At 45.5% G+C, this 2014-nt stretch overlaps 1 protein-coding gene and 1 pseudogene across 1 annotated transcript; both read left to right on the forward strand.

Annotated features, from left to right (window-relative positions):
• Positions 1 to 954: 954 nt before the first annotated feature.
• Positions 955 to 1380, forward strand: LOC109476699 (uncharacterized protein K02A2.6-like). The gene has a single exon (XM_019777705.1). It carries the CDS (start codon positions 955 to 957, stop codon positions 1378 to 1380), a length of 426 nt encoding a protein of 141 aa, XP_019633264.1.
• Positions 1381 to 1436: 56 nt separating this feature from the next.
• LOC109476700 overlaps positions 1437 to 2014 on the forward strand; it is a 6274-nt pseudogene continuing 5696 nt past the window's right edge.

The raw sequence follows: 2014 nt of genomic DNA on the forward strand, positions 1-2014 counted from the left end.
CGAAACCTGTCCTACTTTGACACAAACAAGGCGACAGAACTGCTCGTGGATGCCAGTCCGGCGGGACTCGGCGCAATCCTCTATCAAAAGGAGAAAGATGGATCAACCGCTATCATAGCGTACGCAAGCAAGTCTCTGACAGATGTGGAAACAAGGTATAGTCAGACCGAAAGAGAGGCGTTAGCAATCTCCTGGGGAATACAACACTTTCATCTATATCTATATGGAACTACATTCAGAATCATCACAGATCACATGCCCCTGACCTATATCTTTAACAAACCAAACGCGAAGCCACCACTGAGGATTGAGAGATGGTTGCTCAAACTGCAACAATACCACTTCGAGGTCATCTATCAGCCCGGAAGAGACAATCCGGCCGACTATATGTCAAGACATCCGCTACCAAGGTCAAAGGAACTTCATCACATTTGCACAGCTGAGGAATATGTGAACTACATTTCACAGCAGTCAGCACCCAAGTCACTATCACTTGAAGAAATCAAGGAAGAAACGATGAAGGATCCTACGCTACAAACAGCGATACAACTACAGAGAAGCGGCAGATGGCATGACCACAAATCAGCAGAAAACTGCGACAAATCCATCGAGGTGATAGCTAAAGTACAAGGCGAACTGACCGTGAATCAAGACCAGGACCTACTCCTACGTGGAAACAGAATCATTATCCCAGCGACACTCCAAAGCCGAGTAATCGCGATAGCACACGAAGGACACCAAGGGATATCAAAGACGAAGGCACTACTGCGAGAAAAAGTATGGTTTCCTGGGATAGACGACAAAGTGAATGAAACGCTAAAGGGATGCCTTGCATGTCAAGCAACGACAAAAACGCCAACTGCAGTACCGCTTCAGCCAACCGTTATGCCAGAACACCCGTGGTCAGAACTATGTGCAGATTTCTGGGGACCATTACCCAGCGGAGATTACCTCATGGTAGTGATCGATGAACACTCAAGGTATCCAGTGGTAGAACACTTGAGGTCGACATCTGCACAGGCAGTCATCCCGGTGTTAGACAAGATCTTCGCCATGTTTGGTACCCCTGAAGTACTGAAGACGGACAACGGCCCGCCATGGACGAGTACTCAGATGAAGTCATTTGCTGACTACCTTGGATTCCACCATCGGAAAGTCACTCCATATTGGCCATGCGCCAATGGAACCGCCGAAAGGTTTATGAGAGTACTGGGGAAAACAGTAAAGGCAGCGGTGGTCGAAGGAAAATCATGGAAACAAGAATTGCACAAGATGCTACGAAGTTATCGTGCAACTCCTCACACAACTACAAACCACCCTCCTGCAACACTGCTCTTCCAGCGAGCCATGAAAACCAGGCTACCAGATCAGCAGAACTGACACTGAAACAACCAGAAGTCAACAAGGAAGCAAAACAGAATGATCAGAAAGCAAAGATGGAGATGAAGAAGTACACTGACAGAAAGAGAAGAGCGAAGGAAAACAACATCGACATAGGAGATACCGTCCTAGTGTCACAGAGAAAACAGAACAAGCTCACACCTCCATATGACCCCAAGCCACACCGAGTGATTGGAAAGAAAAACACCATGATCACTGCGGAAAACAACGGCAGAAGAATAACGAGGAACGCAACATTCTTCAAGAAAATAAAGATCGAAGAAGAAGACAGCGAAGACGACTGCCTAGAAGAAAACAACACTGAAGAGAACAAAACTGAAGATCATGCTGTCGTGCATCGATGTCTGGTGGATGACTGGTTATCTCGTTGATATCACGACGATGCCCAGGAGATATGAGAGTTGACTGTGATCTTTATTTACATGGTTTTCTCAGTGTGTTCTTGTGACCCACAATGCAATGCGGCCAAGGCCCCTTATGTGGTTTATGCTTACCTGATGATTATCAGACTATGTAACATCCCTTTTTCTAATTAAAAAATAAAATACTTTCTCTGTCATGTTCTTGTGCTGACTTAGGAATATATATAGACTTATAGATAATGTTCTATGGT

This window comes from Branchiostoma belcheri, unplaced genomic scaffold, assembly GCF_001625305.1.
Source record: "Branchiostoma belcheri isolate BF01 breed outbred unplaced genomic scaffold, Haploidv18h27 scaffold39, whole genome shotgun sequence".
NCBI lineage: Eukaryota > Metazoa > Chordata > Leptocardii > Amphioxiformes > Branchiostomatidae > Branchiostoma > Branchiostoma belcheri.